This window comes from Sminthopsis crassicaudata, chromosome 5 (assembly GCF_048593235.1).
Source record: "Sminthopsis crassicaudata isolate SCR6 chromosome 5, ASM4859323v1, whole genome shotgun sequence".
Taxonomy (NCBI): domain Eukaryota; kingdom Metazoa; phylum Chordata; class Mammalia; order Dasyuromorphia; family Dasyuridae; genus Sminthopsis; species Sminthopsis crassicaudata.
In genome coordinates this window covers 187,900,892-187,917,771 of record NC_133621.1, presented here as the reverse complement: position 1 = coordinate 187,917,771, position 16,880 = coordinate 187,900,892, and the positions used below count along the sequence as shown (strand labels likewise).

The following is a 16,880-nucleotide window of genomic DNA, read 5'->3' as shown; positions in this document are numbered from 1 at the left end:
GGACCGCCCTACCTGGGCAGGTTTTCTCTGAATCACCTACAAATCCTGGCTTGACTCCTTCCGCTTTTTCCTTCCTCCTGTAGGACAGATCCACTGGGGATTGAGAAAGGACTTGGGGGAAAGCCAAGGTAATACAAGGAAGTCACCTTGAATTTTCATCCCTACCTGAAGGAACTAAGGTAGGAGAGAGGGGAAGCATGTTCAAAAAACAAAAACTAAGGGTCCATTTTAAGATTTAGAGCTGGAATTGAACTTCAGAAATCTTCTAACCCAATTTTCTTATAGTGCAGATGGAAACACTGAGGCCCAGATTTGAGAAGATGGCTTAAATTTGCAGTTAAATAGCAGTTAGAGTCCAAACATAGGTTCTGCAATTCTACATCTACTTCATTCTCCACTCTACCTGTAATCTACCTCAGCCTGATGCTTTTTTCCACAAAGATTTCAATCTATTTTTCCAGAACAGGGTTTAATCAACGCATACCTAGGGGAATAATAAATCGATCGGATGGGAATAAGGTCCTGCTTCTTTTCCTAGGAGAACTCTGCTTTTCTCTGTACTGTGATTCATTAATGTGTTCCTAAGTGGTCATTTTAATTACTTCCTATTGACCCTGGACTTTGTTGATATTGGTTTGCATTTATCTCCACCATTAGATTATAAACTCCTTGAAGGCAGGGACTTCCCCCCCTCCCCTTTTTTTAAATTCCCAGTGCTTATTTAGCACAGTGCCTGGCACTGGGCAAGTGCTTAATAAATGTTTACTGAATTGAATCGAATATATGTATCAGGGAGTTGGGGGTGAGCAGGAAAGACTCAGCAAGTTTTTTTGTTTGAATGTAGAAGTCACTCAAGTGAGCAAGCCTAAGAAATTGTACAGTAACAACTGGCCAGACAGTGAGACCAAGAATTAGCAATATTTATTATCCTCCAGGGGACATCAGCAGTTCGGGATGACTGGCGTGCCTCCCCTCCAAACAAGTTATGTTGGGGCGGGTATTCCCTCAGGAGGCTGCCACACTGCCCCCTAATCCAGGCCCATGGGGGGGCAGAGTCATAGGGGGCAGAAACAGGGCCTTCAACTTCCCAGATAAGCTGGCAATCTCAGGATCTTGAGCTTCATAGGACTTCACCAGTCTGGCAAACTTCAGGACACCTAAAAATAAGAGAGAAGTCAAGCTCATAATTCCTGTCCACACACTGGCTTCTCTTATAGATTGGAGGCAGCTATGTGAAATAGTAAACCATCTCCTCTGGCTTTTCCCCAGTCACTTAAATGTCTGCAGAGCCCTGACAGACAGAGTAGTAGCTGGCAGGGTCACACCCCACAATGCATTACAAGCTTTCATCATCCCTTCTCCACCTCCAAAGGGGTGGAGATTAGACCAAGTCACTTCCTGTTCCATATCCTACGTAGCCCAGAAGTGAAGAGATTCCTAAACTCTTGTGGGAAGTGACTAATTTTCCCTTAAAGGGAAAAATTAACAACTGAATGGAGCATCCTGGTGCAGGGAAGTAGGAATGGATTCGAACACACACACAAACCTCTATTCCACCTGTGTATCGATCAGGGAATTATCTCTCATTTTGCACATCTCACCTCCCAATCTTTTAGGGCCAAGGTCTAGGTTGGCTGAACCTGGCTGCCGAATCTAGAATCTAGAAACCAAACCGAGGTGAAGGGGAAAGGAAAATTTGAGCTCCAATCCTGGCTGCCCCCGCGTGTCCGAAGAGGGGACAACATTTTCAAGCAGATCAGCTCCCACGCCCCTCCTCTCTACCCCCATTCCACCATTAACTTGGGTGTGCTATCATATGGAGAACGCATTTTGCGCCTTCTTTTAAAAAGCTGTAATCTAATTAAAGTATACTTATTGTTCTTAAAATAATTTTCGTTTAGAAGTATTTTCAAAAAAAATAAATAATTAAGTAAACGAAAGCCAATCGTGGAAAGAGACAGGCCCGAAAATCTGAAAGACCTGGGGTTCGTATTCTGCTTCAGGAACGTTGCAGACCTGTCGGGCGACCCCAGCGTAGGTTTTTTCCCGGAGTTTACTGCCCTCAGGCATCGAAGATGGAGTAGCTAGGGAGGGACGACTCGGCACTGGTGGAGCGCCCCGAACAAATAAAATCACCGGCCTAGAATAACTAATTCAATTTTCGGAGCACCCCCCCACCTCCGCGCGCCCCAGCACCGCACTCCATTCCCACCCCGATGCGGACAGGCCAGGCCTAGGCAGCCCCACCTTCCCCATCGCAGCTGAAGCCGTAGGCTTTGAGGACCTCCTGCTGGATCTGCGTAGCCACGGGAAGCACGAACTGCAGCATCTTGCCCATGTCATTGCAAGCATTGTCCCGAGCCTCTTCCATACGTACGGCGTTTTCCGGGGCTGCGAACGCCTGGATGACCTCAGCCAGGACCACTGCCCCGACCCAGGTGCATAAAGGGTGGAGGGGCGCGGAGGGGGAGGAAGGATGCGCAGGGAGAGAAGGGCAGAGAGCAGCAAGGACGGTAAGAAGGAGGCAGGAGGCAAACCCAACTACTCCCCCCAGCAAGGGTTACCCCCCACAACCACTCCCCTTCCACAGCCGAGGGCAAATGCAAAGAGCTTCGAAAAACTCAGAGACTGAGTGAGTCCCTACTATACCACCCCTCACCCCACTCCCCCTATCCGGCAGGGCCTCCACTTGGATAAATTCCATAGATTTTCCTTCCCTTTCCCCGCTCCTCTTTAGCCACTACGGGCCAATGGAGAATCGCGCTCACCCTTAGCCTGCTCGGCGCTCAAGGCCGCGGGTTGCGCGGGACCCGACGCCATGGGCCACGAACAAGGGTTGCACGCTAGACACTGGCTTCCAAGAGCCGCGGTCGCGACGCTCCGACAGAGGAAAGTGCCTTCCGGTCCCGGAAGCTACGCATCAGCATCCAAGGCCTACACGCAGCGAATTTGTTACCAGCTACCGGGCTTGCAGGGCGGAAGCAGAAATAAGTGCAGCTTCTACCCACGAGCCCGGCTACCTAGCAACAAGCCATCAAGTAGCTCTGAATCCTTGCAAATGGAGACTCTTTCCGTAAACGTAAATCAAGGGCTTTCCGGCAAATACCGGAAAACCTACTAGACAAATTCTAAAAGAGCTGTAACACTGCCGGACTAAGGTCGGCAGTGAGTTGAGGGTATTAAGGGACTCCACTTTCGATGAGGGTGAGGAGAGGGAGCCGTTATTCAAATCTTCTCCTTCCCTAAATTATGTAGGAATAATGTAGCTCTGCCTACTAGGACCTTGAATTAAGGTAATACACCTACGTTAGCTTTCCAAAGTCATTAAAGTTTTGATTAAATTCTATGCAAATACTCTTGGTGTTGATTGGATAAAGAGTCCAGGCACACCCCCTCGAGTCAGAAGGCAAACGCGTCACGGAAAGGCTGGGAGAAAAGCAGCCTTAGTAATCCTGGGGAGGCTGGCAAGCTCGCCAAACTTTTGCTTTGGGCTCGTTGCTTTCTGACCCCGAACTCGGGGTGCTGCGTGGCCGGCTTCAGGAAAACTAATCGATATTTGTGTGGACATCGTTCTTCCAACAGCGCTTCCCAACCCTTTTTACTCCGGCGCCAGGAGAGTCTTCGCCGTGGACCCTGGCGCGTCGGGGCCCTTCCCCCACCCCATTCCACCCGCCAGCCTTCAGTGGGGCGGGAGCCACAGCCTTCCCCCCCAAGCTGGGGGCGTGCAATTGCAGGCATTGCCGCTGACCTTCTCAGGGCCCGTTTCCTGATCTAGATTCTCTTTTTTTTTTTTTTTTTTTTTGAGAAAAGCAAAAGGGAAAACTGGTGGTCATCCGATAGACCTCCCGCCCCGGGCCTCTGCTGACCTAAACGTCCTTCTGAAAGCCCTCTCAAAGTGACTTTTTTTTGTAGTGAAGAAAAGAACCCTGTAACAACAGCGCTAGCCCGTCCCCACCTCCGGCATCGTCCGACGTCCAGTCCGCTCCCACGTGACAGCCCATCACCCCACCCCCAGGCCCTCAAATAATCAGCCTTAGGCATCCTAGGGGGTTGTGAGGATTTTTTTGTTGTTTGGTTTTGGTTGGGGCCTTTTTTTTTTTTAAAGAGTGGCATATAGATATTTATATATATATAAATTATTAATGTGGGGGAGGAATTGTGGGGGGTATACAATAGGGGAGGCGCGCTGCACACAGGTTGGGGAAGGGGCGGGGCAGCACACGATGCTACGCAAAACAGCCACGTCTAACAGATGAAATAATCACACCAAAGAAGGGGAGGAGGAGAGGAGGGGGCAACTGCTCCCCCCCAGAAAGCTGGGAGGGGCAGGAGAAACAAGGAAGGGGAATCCTGGCCCGTTCTACTGTGCGCGTTTGCCTCTCACCACACCTCTCCCCCCAGCTACCCCTGCCTCAGCCAGGGCCACCCCCTCCAACTTCTGTCTTCTCTCTTGGCTGGGCTTCTTCATTTTCGGGGGGGGGGCGCCTCTGGCACTGCCTGGCTCTGCCAGAGAAGGCTCTCCTCCCCTCCTGCTGGTCCCATCACAAGGGTATACAGCTGGTGCTCTACAGAGGCTTGTCGTTTTCCTTCTTCAGATGACTGAAAATGGGGTAAGGAAAGGAACAGGAGAGGCAAGGAATGGGAAACAGAGAAAACAATGAGTTACCCTCAGGTAGGGAGGGACATGTGTGGAGAAGTATGGGGGGATCTGGAGGTTCAGATGCTTAGCTGAAAGGAGGGGGAGATGGTGGCCCCCTTTCTCCTGATAGATGGGCAGCAGGGATCCAGACTGGCAGCTCTTGTGAGCACGACTAATTTCTGGGGGTTCACTCACATAAGAATCTTTGCTGGGACAGAGGGGATAAATCAGACTAGTTTGAAAGGTATCTGACTGTGACCTCCCTGGAGGTGAAGGGCTGCTTTTGCCTCTCCTGGTGGCCCGGGGCTTGGCAGGTTCCGGAAGTCAGTGAGTGTTTACAAATGGTGCTGACTGGAGCACCCCGCTGCTCTCCAGGGTCGGGAGCCCCAGTCCCCACCAGCCCCAAGGCCCCGCCCGCACTGTGTACCTGTAATAGTCCTCCTGGGCAGGCAGCGGCACGCTGTGCAGGGGGTGGTGCGCATGTAGCCACTGCTGCTGCTCCAGAGCCAGGCGCTGCAACTCGGCAGACTGCGCATGCATGGCCTGCAGCTGGTGGGCCGCCGACATGGGGGCTGAGAGTGAGGCTGGCAGGTCCCGATAGGGGGTGGCTAGACAGAAGAAAGTGGGAAGGAGAAGAGGGGAAATAGCCGTCAGCTGGCTTGTCCCCATACTGCCCCCATCGCCTCCAAGTATTTCTTCTGCTCTTCTTGTCAGCTTTAGCTTTCCCCATTCCTTCTCTCGGTCCCTCTTCCTCTCCCCATGCCGAGCTTCCTTACCGAAGAGCTGGTGACGGAGAACCTCATTCTCATGCAGGGGGTGAGGCAGGAGGGGGTTCGGGAGGGTCCCAGCCGGGTAGGGGATCCGGGTAAGATGGGACCCTGAGGCCAGAGGGTCGATAAGAGGATGCACGGAGGCAGAGGCTGGAGACACAGGGAGAGAGGAGGGGCACACAATCAGACTGAGCCAGAGGAAGTCACCAGGTGCCAGAAGAGTCGGGGTAAAGCTAGAAAGGGAGAGGCCAGGCTCGGAGAAAGAAAAGTGATTAACTAGAAGAGGAGACATGTGAAAAAAGAGGCCTGGAAAGCAAAACTGCCAGGAAGGGGAAAAGGAGAGAGAAACAGACCCAGAGAGAGATGGAAATAGGGTGAAATAGGAAGGGGAGGGGGGCTTAGAAAAGGGACTTAGGAAGGCCACCGTGCCAGAACAGGGGACAAAGCTAATGGGCAGGCTGGAGGGAGTGGCAAGCTGGGCAGGGACAAAGGCTGCAACCAGGGATTTAAGATGAGACAGCTGGAAGCAAGAGAAGGGAAACTCGAAAACCTCACTCTTCTCTGTAATATTAGCCCCTTAAGCACAAAAGTTCCCCACCCCATCCCCAATCACTGATAATCTTGGTTAAGGGAGTGGAAGAGAATCCATATCTTCTGGTATATTCCCAGTATAGTTCACATTGAGAACTTGACCAAACTTGTTGAAATTGATAGGAAAGAGAAAAGAAAGTGGAGATTGATAGTCAGGAAGAGATGTCTCCAGACTCTCAGAAGAGAGCCCTGTGGACTCCAAGTTTGAATAAAGCATATAACTTATATGCTTTCAGTCATGGCCAATGTATTGCATTATTTTGCTTATGGAAATTATTTGTTATAAGGGTTCAGTTGGGAAGGGCAGAATAGCTTTTAGGGAAGGCTACGAAATCAAAAGAATATCCATAAAAGTTATGTTTAAAAAGTGGAAATTAAGAAAAGTTGGGTTCTCATCAGCCAGTGAGGATGGGTTTATAAAAGCGGCTAAGAGAAACTCTTATAGAAGTGCCCTTCGGGGTGCAGGGAGGATGGGGGGTGGGGAACAAGGATGGAGCCGAAGGCTGGGAACTAAACCCGGCAGGTGCCAGGGCGGGAGAAAGCATGAGAGGGAGTTGTGTGGCTGTAGAGAGATGGTCACTCCCTGGGCAGGAAGCGGGAGAGGGGAGGAGGAGACCAGAGGTCCGGAGCACCGTGCTCACCTGCATGGATGGCATCCTGCTGGTGCAGATGCAAGTGGGAGTGGATGTGGGAGTGCTGGTGGTGATGGGGAGTCACATTGAGCATCTGCAGCCGGGCCAGGGGGTCATTGCCCAGGGCCGCCACCCTCTCTGCATGCTGCCTCTCAGCTGCTAGCCGCTCTGCATAGGACATGTCTGGCCGCAGGGCTGGCCCCGCTGCCAGAGCCAGCCGCTCCCGCTCTAGGGGCCCTAGGCCTGGGTGGAACGGGAAGGGGTGCAGGCCAGGTGGGGCGGGTTGCAAGGCCAGACCCCCATGCCGAGGAAAGGGATCCAAGCCCGGCCCAGGGACCCCATGCAGAGGCTCCAACTCTCCAGGCTTCACCTCAAAGCCGGGCTTGAGGCGGTCTCGAAGGTCACGCTCCCGGGCTTCACGCTCCCGTTCCCGAGCAGCCGGGTCACTGCTATAGAGGGCTGGGACGTTATAGCCCAGGAGCCCCGGGTCCACCGCACCCAGGGGCACATAGAAGGGGTGGTTCCGGTTACCGGGAGACATGACGTGGGGCCGAGCATACTCGCTGAGCGTGCGCAGGGCGGGCGTGTCAGGCCCCAGGTAAGGGGGCACTGTGGCCACTGCACTGCCGGGCTCGAAGGGAGGCCGGTGCGGCACGGGGCCCAGGGACGGGCACTCCACTGGGGCTCGGCCCTCTTGAACCAGCTTCTGCGGGGGAGACGATAAAGCGGTGAGGGAGGAGAGGGGCGCTTTCGGGCGGGGAGCCTGACTTCCCAAACCCCCGTTTCACGTGCCTGGGACTCCCAGTCCCCGGAAGGATACACCGTCGGTCCGGCCCCACACTGACCACCAGCAGGACCGAACGGGCGATCACTGCTACCGTCTCCAAGGCGGAGCTGGCAGTGATCGCGGTGGGGCTGCTTCAAGGACAGCGCCAGGAAAGGGGCTCTGGGGACAGCTGGGCGGGGCCTGCACAAAGCAGTTAACCCGGGGCCTCAGTCTGCTCCTCGGTAAAATGGGGATAACAACATCCACCTCCCGAGGTCCTGGAAGACCAAATGAGTCGGAACCTATAAAGCTCCATAAACACTAGCTCCCGTAGTCGCTCTTATCTCCAGAACGTCCCGCTACCTAGCACAGATGGTCAGATCCGACCCAACCTCTAGGCAGAAGAGCTCCTCCTCGTCTAGGGAGTGTAAAGATCCCATCTCCTGAGCTGCAGTGGTTCCTCCTCACCTGCAGGTGGCGGTGTGACCCCGGCGCCCTCCTCCCAACCACCCCCACCCCTTCCCAGCCCGCGCAAGGAAGGGAGGGAAAGAGGGAGCCCCTGGCGGGCGTCAGCCACTGACCACGCTGCGTTCGAGCTCGCGCTCCTTCTCGCGTTCGCGCTCTTTCTCGCGCTCCCGCTCCCGCTCGCGCTCCTTCTCCTCGCGCGCCCGTTGCTCCGCCTCGCGCCGCACCTTCTCCACCAGGTCCGCGCGCTTCTTGGCGAGCTTGGAACCCTCGAGCGGCACGAAGTACAAGTCGCTGCGCGCGCACGAGTTGAAGCCGCGGTCCAGGTGTTTGTTGAACCTGTGGGGCGGTGGGGAGGCGCGCACGCGCGCGGCTCAGCCCCCAAGCACTGCACAAGGCATTCTTTCCCCACATCAGACATCCCCTCCCCCCCTTCTTCTTTCTCGGGCTGACCGCGGCCCCGGCCCCGCCGCTCACCGGGCCGACTGGCTGGCGTGGCTGGGCACGTCCACCACCTTGGGTGCGGGCGAGGGGCTTCGGGCTGGGGGCGTGGGACTCTCGGGGGCCTCGTACTCCTCGGCCGGCTCCTGCTTGATCTGGGCCGCGCTGAGCGGGGGTGCGGCGACTGTGGCGGCGCCCGGGCCCGGGGGTAGCGCGGGCAGTCCGGGGGGCCCGACGGCTGGGGAACCCGGCTTGAAAGCCCCAGGACCGGCGGGAGGCGAGGCCCCGCGGTAGCCTGGCGGGGTCCCCGTACGGAAAGCCGGGGGAGAGCCTGGCTTGTAGCCGGGCGGCGTGGAAGTCTTGTAAGACCCCGGGGATGGGGCCCGCTTCGCGTAGCTTGGAGGGCCGGGAGGAGAGGCCGTCTTGTAGCCGGCCGGGGAGGAGGCCACGGTGGCGATGACCGTGGAGAGCGTGGCCGAGGCCGAGGTGACAGGCGGGAAGGCGTACGGGGCGGTCCCGGCAGGGCCCTGGGAGGGCGACGCGTGCGAGCAAGGGTAGGGCCCCTGGGATGAGGATGAGGACGAAGAGGAAGACGAGGACGGGGCGGCCGTCACGGCGGCGCCGCCCGGGCCCGCCTGGCTACCGTAGGGGCCCGGGCCAGGGCCCTGGCCATGGGGTGGGGGTAGGTGCGCCGGCCCGGGCGCGAATGGCCTCAGGGGTCCCAGGGACGGGGACAGCGAATAAGGATGGCTGTGATGGGAGCCGCCTTCAAGGCCGTGCGGGTAGGGCCCGGGGGCGGCCGGGGTCGCGGTACCCCCCGGAGGGGGATGCTGTTGCTGTGGTGCGGCCTGTTGCTGCTGGGGAGGCGGCGGGCCCTGCTGCTGCTGCTGGTGGTGGTGGTGTGCCGGGGGTCCCGGGGGGTGGCCGCCCCCCTGGCCGGAGCTGGGCCCGGGGAAGGAGGCCGGGTGGGCGTTGCCGTTGTTGGGCAGGAGTCGGCCGTAAGGGGGCGGAGGGGGGCCCTGGCTCCACACGGCCTGTGAGGGCAGCGATGGCTGGGTATATTTGGGGGGCTGGCTGGAGACGGACATGCTGGTAGGCGGTGGGAAGGAGTGCGGGTAACTGGGCAATGCCTGGGAGGCAGGGTATGGGGGCCCCGAGGAGGAAGAGGAAGAACTGGAAGAGGCAGCGGAATTGCAGGAGGAGCCGTAAGGATACCTCAGGGGGGGCGCTGGGGCAGAGGAAGACACGGGAGGGATGGGGTGAGGGGAGGGAGCCAAGCTGGAGCCTTTGTCAGGGCCAGGGGGCAGTCCGCCCATGCCTTGCCCCATAGCATGGGGGGAAGGGAGGTGCCCAGGCAGTGGCTGGACCCCAAGGCCAGGAGATGAGGCAGGGGCATTATTGAGGGGCCTAAGGGCAGGGGGAGGGGGAAGGTTGGGGGCCACATGGGGAAATGGGGCTGGGGGAGCTGGAGGTGGATTACCCACCCCTCCAGGGGTGGGAGGTGGTTTAGGAGGTGGTCCACCTGATCCAGGGCCTGATAGGGAAATGGGAGTAGTAGGTGGAGGGTGTTGCTTAGCTCCACTAGAAGGCCCCACAGGAGGGGCAGCCCCTCCTCCCTTGGGACCTAATGGGGGCCCAGACAAGATGCCCCCTCCAGATCCCCCAGAATAGAGCTGTGCATGAGGTGGGGGTCCAGGTGGGGCCTGGAACATCCGAGGACCTGGGGACTCCATGGTAGAGTGGTAGTCAGTGGCCGGCACTGAGGAATGAGGTTCAAAGCCAGGCTCTGGAGGACGGGGGTTGCTATCTGGGGGTAGAGGAGAGGGTGGAAAGAGTGGGGGTGGATGATAAGGGTGGGCAGGACCCTGGGATAAACCAGAAGATGAGTCAGAATCATTCTCCACACTTCCAGGGCTGTAGATGCTAGGGGATGTGCTTCGGTTGTCCTGGTCAATGTCCCTTGGGTCACTGCTGGCATCATCATTCAAACTTCTACCATCCAGGCTGTCTAGATCAGAGGGCGACTGTGGCCTTGGCAGCTCCGGCTGGGAGGGAAAGGAAGTGGTTACCCTCCATCAACTGTCCTTCGGTTGCCTATTCCCCAAGCTGCTCCTTGTCTTTGTTAAATCATAGCCATTCTCTTTTATGTCTTTATGCACTTCAATCTTTCTCAATTCAGTATATTCCAGGTCCCTGAAGTAGTTTTTCTTCATCTCTGATCCATTCACGTCACTGCCCTACTCAATACATTTCAGTATCTTCCAATTTCCTCTAGGATTAAACATGTTTAGTTTTTAAAGCTCTTCATTACCTGACCCTGGCTTCTCTTTTCTACCTCTTTGTCCATCACTCTTGCTCCTGCAGTCTTAGATCTAATAAGCGAGGTGGCCTTTCTTCCTCCTTTGTCACTTCACTTCCTGTCTCTGTTGTCTTAACAAGAGAGTACTGGGCCTGGAATCAACTTGAATTTAAATCTGGCCTCAGATACTTGTTGTTCGATTCTGGGCAAGTCATGTCTGCCTCAAGGGTAAAAGTTATTTTTTTTAAATCAAATGAGATAGTTGTAAAAGATCTTTTACCTGGCACATAGACTATATAAATGCTTATCCTCTTCCCTGATCCCCTTTCTCTTGCTCCTTTTCCTCATAGAATCAACTGACTTATATGAAACTTTTCCCAACTCTGGGCCCACCCTTCAAAATTAGCTTTTATTAATGACTCCATTTTTATGTAATTTAGACTTGACATAAACCCCTTGAGAATAAGAATTGTTTGGTTGTATTCCTAATTGGAAATACCCCTAACAAGATCTGACACATAGTAGGTACTTAATTTATGATCACTTCAATTTGTTATCCTAACAACCTAAATGTGAAAGGAACCTTTTAAATATTCTCTTATTTCTCATAGGAAAGCTTCTCAATTTAAAAACTTATACACACATCCAAGGAAAGAATGAGAACCTGAAAAATAAGCCAGGCTCTGTTGGGTAAGGTTGCTATCTGGGTTCTCCTTTGTTCCCTGTCTTCCACCTCAGTATTCCTGGAATATATCTGATCATTTCTTCCTCTGAGGAGGAGCATTTATCTACCCAGAGACTCAAGTCTGGTGCTACCTCCTTCCTCACACCACCAGTTTGTACTTTATCCCTCTCAATCTTCATCATACAAGTTTTTGTGTGTGTGTTCCTTTCCCCATGCAGCCAAAAGGGCAGGGACTTTTGTTTTTGCCTTTGTATCTCGAAGCCTGGAATTTAGAAGGATTTAATAAATATTTGTTGGATTAAATTTTGTTGACTGTTCCTTAGGAGAACCAAAGAGGACCTAGGAGAGTAACCTAGCTAGTGAGGGTCAGATGATGGCAAGTAGATTCCTACCTCGGTTTTGGTCTTCTTGGGTGCACTGGTCTCCTCGCCTTCACTCTCTGAGATCTCCTCATTACGACCCTGCTTGCTGGTCTTTGGGGTGGAGCACTCCTCTGCTCGGGCCTTCTGTTGAAGAGAGCCACTTCTCAGATCCCATAATTCCCTTTTTGTATTATACCTTACAAGTCCCAGGCTCTGACTCCTCCTCTTTGCAAGAACACCACCTCCCTCCTACCCTCCCCACCCCCCCAACCAGAGGGCCCCAGGGACAGAATACCTTGGCAGTCTGCCTAGATTTCTCAGCTTTGCCATCACTGCTGGAGGTACTGACCCCACCAGGGGAGGCCCGGCCTCTCAATCTCAGCTCTTCCCTTGGCCCAGGGGCCTCTTTCTTCCGTCCACTCCTCATTGACATCTTAGGGAGAGAAGGGACCAGGTTAAATTCCTTGCCTCTCCCCCTCACTTTATTCCCATAGTCCCAAACCTGCCTCCCTGACCCCTAAACTCTCTTGCCTCCCTAGTTCTTTTACTTCCACACCCCCAGTTCAGCTGTCACTCACTGAATCTTTGTTCTGTCGAGTCTTCATTCTTCAGGCTGTGGAGACCCCATTCTCCTCTGCCTGGGCGGCTGAATACATAAATGGCTGTTTTACCCCCAACTTCCCCACAGTTTAGGCCTGAGCAGGAAGCAGGCCCTCCCAGGGTTCAAGTGTAGACACCTAAGGCTGAAGCCTCAGAATGAAAATACTCCTAGAATCTCTTCCAACAAAGCCTGTCAGGGGGGGAAAAAAAAAAAAATCAAAACCACAAAAATGAGACCTGGATCCTAAAAGGGAACCCAGCTGGCCTAACCGTGACAAAATTTTATTGGTCTGAAAAAAGAGACTGCTTGGGCTTCATCCTAATGGTAACTTTTAGGGTAAAGGATGACCTGGAACAAATATGCACGGTGCTATGCGTATCCTTGCACTTCCTAAAGTTACTGGGAACCTCTTGAAATGCCTTTTGCTGAGGTGCTAAGCAACAAACAGTTGGTATTTACAAGATAGCAGGTGCCCGGTGCCATTCCATAGAGACCCTGATGGATGGACATGATGGAAACCACTCTTATCTGCTATGAGATAAAAGGGCCATACCTATATGTGAGGAAGATATACTAATAGTAATCTTCCCATCACCAAGGAAGCTACTTTGAAGCAGGAAACTCTAGTCCATAAGACTAGCCTGGCTCACTCTTCACTCTCCCTAAAGGAGAGTGAAGGAACCTGTAGTAAATGAGACCTGAGGGGATGATTCTGGCAGGGGAGGGGGGGGGTAGGAAACAGAACTTGATGGGATCTGAAAAAGTTTCTAGAAACATTTCAACTCTGTTCCCAAAGCCATAGAGGAAGTAAACAGAATGAACTGCTATATTAGGGGGAGGGGAAGGAGAAATGGATGCACCTTTGGTGAACATATATTTGTAGGCCCAGACCCTGATCACAGCTCTCAGACCTTTTATCAAATTTTACCAACCCCAACATTTAGTCAAATATGGCTATTTGAGCTGAAATGAACCTATTCCACAATGAGTTCCCCTCATAGCATTGGCCAATAGTAAGCATTTAGACTGTCTGCATAACCATAAAAATTGTAGATCATACCTTTCCACCTGCTTCAGACACTTACTAGCTGTGTGACCATGGCAAGTCACTTAACCTCTGCCTGCCTCATTTTCCTTATCTGTAAAAAGAGGAAGTTGATCTCAATGGACCCTATGATCTCTTCCGTTTTAAACCTCATAACCAGTAATAAAGACTTCTAATAATCAAATATAATTTCATATTTTAAAATTAAATATTTTTTCACTTAACTATTTTTAGATTTATATCCTCCCCTAAATGTAACTTATTTCCTCCATTAGCCTTGTCTTATGAGATCATAGCATCTTTCCTAGCATTCCAGTGCCATCAATTACTAGCTATGTGAATCTCCCAGTTTCATTTTCATCTGTAAAATGGGCATCACACTTGTATCTGCCTCTAAAGCTTATAAGAATGTGCTTTGAAAGCTTAAGATATATAAAAGTAAGTTATCGACCTGCCACTCAAATATGGGATTTTAGAGTGGATGCTCAATCTAGGCAATTGACCTTCAGGCCCATTGCCTGAAGGAAATAAGGAAGCTCTTCAGAATCTAATTATTTTCCTTTCCATCTTTGCTGGTCTCTATGAAAGACAAAGTGAAGTTACCCACCCCCCTCAGGCAACAATATCTTTTAAATCCCATAGCATTTTAGGCCAAAGGACAAGAGCACCTATTATCAGATGTGTTTCAGCTTCACTCTACCCATCTCAAACCAGGAGGCAATGGATAGGATTCATCTCATTTTATAGATGGGGAAAATGGGCCTAGAAAAGAATACCAAGACTTGCCCGATGTTTAGCAGCTGGATTATATCCTTCTCACCTTCGATCTGCCAATTAATGTTTAAGGGTTTTTTAATTTGGTTTTCAAAATACTAGATTATCAACCTAGAAAATAGATACTAGAAGGGACTAATAAAATTTCAAACCCAAAATACAAAGATGAATCCTTTTGCCAAATGTCAGCTCCACTCTAAATGGTCCTATTTCTGTTGGTATTTTTGGTTCTTGACTATCAGAACTTTATTCCTTGACTCCTCAAATTAGGCAGAGGTAGCATCAATGTGTGTTCTCATTCCTCTTGTTTATACAAATAAAATCAAATTGGAGTAAACACCAAGAGCAGCTTTGAAGACTGAGGCATCCAAAAGGTTCTTTGTTGGATAAGCAGTAGAGGGTGTTCAATATATGAACCTCTTTTTTGAGCACCAAATCAAACCACCTTTTCCCTAACCCTAATCATCTGGGCAGAGAAATGAAAGAGACATTCAGAGGGCAAATATGGGGCAGCACAGAGAAATGAGCAAAGGCAAAGAAATTGAAAGAACAGGAAAACCCGAAAGGAGATCAAGGATAGAGGATCAAGCTAGGAGAGCCCGGTGGGAAGACTTGATCCCGGCCTAAAATCCATTGCTCAACCAGCCAGTACTGGAATGATAACTTAAACCAACCCTGGGAGCAACCCTCCAATGACAAAGTGACCTCTATGTAAAGACCAAACATTGGCCAGGGCTTTCTGACCTACAAATAACCCTAGCAACTCACTTCCTGTTGCTCTCCCCAGGGAAGCTCTCACCTGACAAAGGTGGGAAAAGTGAGGTGGAGTCAATGAGATAGAGATTCTACTATGGGAGAAAATTGTGGAGTTGGCCTGGAAAGAAAAAGATCTCTAAACTAAGAGAGGGACTAAGAGAGCAGTGTGGAACTAGTTGAAGTCCCTGAAGCCATAGAAAAAAGGGTAGAAGCGATTTTGGCAAAAGCTCATCTGCTTTCACAACCCACTTAGAGAAATATAATGAATGCCCATGTATATTTTCCACTTTTACTGCAATCAGGGACCACCAGAAGGCTGGAGAAAACTGATTCAAAGGGAGTGATCCTTTCTGTGGAGTCCTTGTCCAGGATGAAAAGGGCCAACCCAATGGCTGGAACAAAATTGGGCCAGGTTTGTGGGATTTTAAAACCCTAAAGAATAAAGCCACCAATTGTTGGCTAATTTAAGTCTCCCACAGACATGACCACCCCGTAGGACCAAATGAGAAACTCAGCTAGAGGTGTCACTGCCATGGAAACTCAATAGTGCAGTCCCACAGAGAGCAGGCCCCAGGGGTTCATCTAGGAGCCTGGCTGCCAATACTCCAGAGTTGTCATAAACAAGAAGTCGCTGGGCCCACCCCCAACTCCTGCCTTCCAGGGAAAAAGGGTTTATAAGGTGTCTGGCCTTATTAGGAAGGAGCCCCTCATGGGTCTTTAGAGACCAAGCTGTGGTAGAGAAGAAGCTCTGTGCTATGGCTGTTGAGTACAGAACGGCACCTTGAGGAAGTGGGGGCTGGGAAGATCAGGTTGAGTATCTGAAGACTCCGAGACTACCAGATACTACCAAGCGAATGAGTTCTTCCACTACCTGCCTGCTTCCCTTTCTCCATACCCCTTTCCCTCTTTGCTCCTGACTTTACTATTGAGTTTTGGGGAGACCCTGTCCCCACATCCTGGTGCCCCTCTACTTAGTAGATATTTGGAATAGGAATAGCTAGGGGTACAGATCACTCTCAAATTGAAAAAAGACAGCATCAGAGCCAAGCAGGGCCCCCCAAAAAACACCTGACCTCAGAAAGGGATCATCCAGTTTTCTTTCCAATCTCTGATTTTCTCTAGCTTATAAAAGGCTTCCAACTCCTTTTTTTTATTCGATCCTCAATTTTAGTCTATCTTTAATCTCTCATCTTCCCACCCACCACACCCCCTCCTCATTTCCCACCTACATTTACCTGCTCTGAAAAACCTTTCCGGGGTCCTCCCTTGTGAGCCTCCCCATACACCCCTGCTACCCCACCTTCTCCCCAACCCCCTCTGCCTTCACCCCTGCACCCTACAGACTCCTCCCCCCTCATCTTCCCTCTATTCTCCCTCTTTACATTCCCTGTTCTCCCTTGCACCCCACCCCCCTTCTGGATCTCGTCTTCCCCCTCCCCCAAGATTCTAATATCCTTTCCGGAGCCCCGACATTTCCAAGCTCTTTTTCACTTTCATCTCTATTCTCCCCCTCATCCTGTGTTGCCCCACCCCCGCGTTCTCGGGGACCCCACAATCTCTCCCCTCCCCGCAACCTGTGCTCCCCTCCTCCCCTCTTTCTCCCTCCCTCCCTTCCCCCCTTCCCCCCCTCCGCTCGGGACAGGCAGTGCCTGCATTGGGAGGAGGGGAGGGGGGTTGAAGGTGGAGAGGGGGGGTTGGAAAACCTTAATCGGAGAAAATAACAAACGGAGACGCCGGCAGAAGCGACTGGGGGTGGGGTGTGCGGGGAACCAGGGGTGGGGTGGCGGGGGAGGGGTGCAGCAGGCCCGGGACCGGGGATCTAGGGATCCGGGCTACAGCAGCTCTTACCGGGTCCTGGCTCCGGACGGCAGGCTCCTCTGGGGTGGCACTCAAGGCTCCGGGGGGCGGCGGCGGCGGCTCCCCCGGCCCCCTCTTTCCCCGCCCCGGATTCAGTCGCCGCGGCGGCGGCGGCGGCTCCGGGCCCCCGCGGGGGCGGCCCCCATCCCCCCTGGCCGATCGACAGCCCTCAGAAGCCCCCCGCCCTTGACTCCCCA

The 16,880-nt window shown here is 52.7% G+C and overlaps 2 protein-coding genes and 1 non-coding gene across 5 annotated transcripts; all 3 read right to left on the bottom strand.

Annotated features, from left to right (window-relative positions):
* Positions 1-898: 898 nt before the first annotated feature.
* C5H12orf57 (chromosome 5 C12orf57 homolog) lies at positions 899-3,199 on the bottom strand. The gene is made up of 3 exons (XM_074269088.1): positions 2,769-3,199; positions 2,248-2,424; positions 899-1,157 (listed from the first exon to the last, which is right to left on the bottom strand). Exons 1-3 carry the CDS (start codon positions 2,818-2,820, stop codon positions 1,006-1,008), a joined length of 381 nt encoding a protein of 126 aa, XP_074125189.1. The 5' UTR covers positions 2,821-3,199; the 3' UTR covers positions 899-1,005.
* Positions 3,087-3,148, bottom strand: LOC141545247 (U7 small nuclear RNA). The gene has a single exon (XR_012482933.1). It is a non-coding gene; the product is annotated as a U7 small nuclear RNA (small nuclear RNA).
* An 846-nt stretch (positions 3,200-4,045) lies between the features above and the next one.
* On the bottom strand, positions 4,046-16,834 carry ATN1 (atrophin 1). 3 transcript variants are annotated; one of them, XM_074269082.1, is made up of 11 exons: positions 16,675-16,833; positions 13,312-13,390; positions 12,229-12,440; positions 11,946-12,083; positions 11,681-11,794; positions 8,341-10,349; positions 7,980-8,202; positions 6,642-7,338; positions 5,416-5,559; positions 5,067-5,247; positions 4,046-4,599 (listed from the first exon to the last, which is right to left on the bottom strand). In XM_074269082.1, the coding sequence occupies exons 3-11, from the start codon at positions 12,253-12,255 to the stop codon at positions 4,566-4,568; spliced, it is 3,567 nt and encodes a 1,188-aa protein (XP_074125183.1). In that variant the 5' UTR covers positions 12,256-12,440; positions 13,312-13,390; positions 16,675-16,833; the 3' UTR covers positions 4,046-4,565. The 3 variants fall into 3 exon arrangements, with proteins under 3 accessions (XP_074125183.1, XP_074125184.1, XP_074125182.1); XM_074269083.1 differs by having other exon boundaries at positions 13,337-13,390; XM_074269081.1 differs by lacking the exon at positions 13,312-13,390 and having other exon boundaries at positions 16,675-16,834.
* Between the last annotated feature and the right edge of the window lie 46 nt (positions 16,835-16,880).